Source organism: Gymnodraco acuticeps, unplaced genomic scaffold, assembly GCF_902827175.1.
Source record: "Gymnodraco acuticeps unplaced genomic scaffold, fGymAcu1.1, whole genome shotgun sequence".
NCBI lineage: Eukaryota > Metazoa > Chordata > Actinopteri > Perciformes > Bathydraconidae > Gymnodraco > Gymnodraco acuticeps.
Genome location: NW_022991126.1, coordinates 28,494 through 30,623, shown reverse-complemented (window position 1 = coordinate 30,623; position 2,130 = coordinate 28,494). Strand labels below are relative to the sequence as shown.

The window sequence follows — 2,130 nt, the reverse complement described above, 5'->3', positions numbered from 1 at the left end:
ATAGTAGCAGTAGTAGTACTGTAGTAATAGTAGCAGTAGTAGTAGTACTAATAGTAGTAGTACTGTAGTAATAATAGTAGTAATAATAGTAGTAATAATTGTAGTAGTAATAGTAGTAGTAGTAGTTGTAGTAGCAGTTGTAGTAGTAGTAGTAGTAGTAGTAGTAGTAGTAGTAGTAATATTAGTAGTAGTAGTAGTAGTAGTAGTAGTTGTAGTAGCAGTAGTAGGTATTAGTAGTAATAATAGTAGTAATAAACATGCTTCTCCCCCCCCCCCCCAGGAGAGGGAGGTATGGTTCCAGGTGAAGGTCCCGCTCTCTCACAACCTGACGGTGGGCTGTGATCACCATGGCAACACTAAACCGCCCCCACCTCACGGTCACCCCTGCCCCCCCGACACCCCCTTCTACTACTTCCCCATCGACCACCAGCAGCCCCAGACCCCCTGCGGATAACAGGAGCCTTCACACATGCTGTCCATTATTAGTATTCGGTTGGATAAAACATGATGTGAGTTATAAATGTTGTATTTGGACTTTGCTAAGCTCTGGAAAAGTGAGGATAACATGTCCTAAAAATAGACGACAGACATTTCAAAAAAGTGTGGAACAAATGATAAATATCTCCCAAAGGATGTGTGAAAAATGAGTGTTTTTTAGTTTAATTGTGAAAAATGTCAAGAAAATATGTAAAAAAGATATCTTAAAAAGGGAGAAACAAAGTCTACCTGTAACCTTTGTATGTTATCCATTATTACATGTGTAGAAATGTAATGGAAGTTATTGTTGAGTGTTTGACCTTTCTTTAAAAGCCACACGCCAAAACATAAAGTTTAAAGCAGAGTATTCGGTTGGATAAAACAGGGGTTCCCAACCTTTTTTCCCAAGAGCCCCCCCCAAATGACTCCTGTTGGAAGTTGCGCCCCCCCCCCACACACACACACACACAACAGCAACAGCGGTAATTAAAGTTTAAAAGTCTCAAAATGCTACAACTTCTGTCACAAACTGGATGAATGTGAAGTATGTTGTTAAAGGAGGATGAAAGCGTAATCAAGGAGCACTGTTGGAGTGACTTTGATGGTTATTGGACTCAGGATTCATTCATTTGGATTCCCGCTGTATGAAGAAATTAAAGGACGGCGCAGAAGTGGAAACAATTCACAAAGGGATGAAACTGTTTAAAACACGTGCTCAAAGTAAGCCGGATTTTGCCGATGTGGATTCAAAAGTCGTAAATAATCTACAAAATGGAGGAGACCGATCTGATCGGAGCAACTGTGACAAATAATCCAACTGAACCCGGCATGGACAATGACTGTTTTAAAAATGCGCTTATCCAGAAAAGCCTGGTTTGGACACTTTACGGGCAGAAGAAACATTTCTATAGAAATAATTATACATTTCTGTCTTTTTATGCCTTTAATACTCACTTGAATTTTTATTAAAATTAATTAATCAATTATTTTGTATATGTTATTGTAATGTAGAGACAAGGCTTTTAGTGACAATCATGTATTGCCTTACAATTATATGTAAAAAAAAAAAAAGTCTAAATATGATATTTGGCCTCAAATCATCTGAGGCCTGGCGCCCCCCCTGCGATCTTTGGCGCCCCCCCAAACTGGTTGGGAACCACTGGGATCAAACTTAATGTGAGTTTTAAATGTTGTCTTTTGGACTTTGCTAAGCTCTGGAAATGTGAGGATAACATGTCCTAAAAACGTGTGAAAAATAGAAGAGCGAAATGTCAAAAAAGTGTGAACATTTTTTAAATATCCCCAAAAGATTTGTAAAAAAAAGAGTACTTTTTTTGTTTCAATTGTGAAAAATGTCAAGAAATTATATAAACAGTCTTAGAGGTCCCATGTCATGCTTTTCCGGTTATCACCCGTCCCCTTGTGTTATGAAGGTTGTTCTGCATGTGAACGGTCTGCAGTCACAAACCCTCAAAGTGCACCCTGTAGGGAGTAAAACTCTAACACAGAGAAGACCTGTCTGCTGCCCCAGAACGCCTCGTTGGGGATCTCTCTTTTTCCATTGTTTACTTCTTGGGTATAGTGACGTAACGTAACGTTTGGACCAATCCGCGGACTTCCTCACACACTCTCGGCGGGACCAGAGGCTCGCTG

At 39.7% G+C, this 2,130-nt stretch overlaps 1 protein-coding gene across 1 annotated transcript; it reads left to right on the top strand.

Moving 5' to 3' along the window:
• Positions 1 to 278: 278 nt before the first annotated feature.
• Positions 279 to 633, top strand: rnaset2l (ribonuclease T2, like; the record flags this gene model as incomplete). Its single annotated transcript, XM_034237176.1, is given in 1 exon segment — positions 279 to 633. A coding segment is annotated over 1 exon segment (176 nt), but the record flags the coding sequence as incomplete, so codon positions are not given.
• Between the last annotated feature and the right edge of the window lie 1,497 nt (positions 634 to 2,130).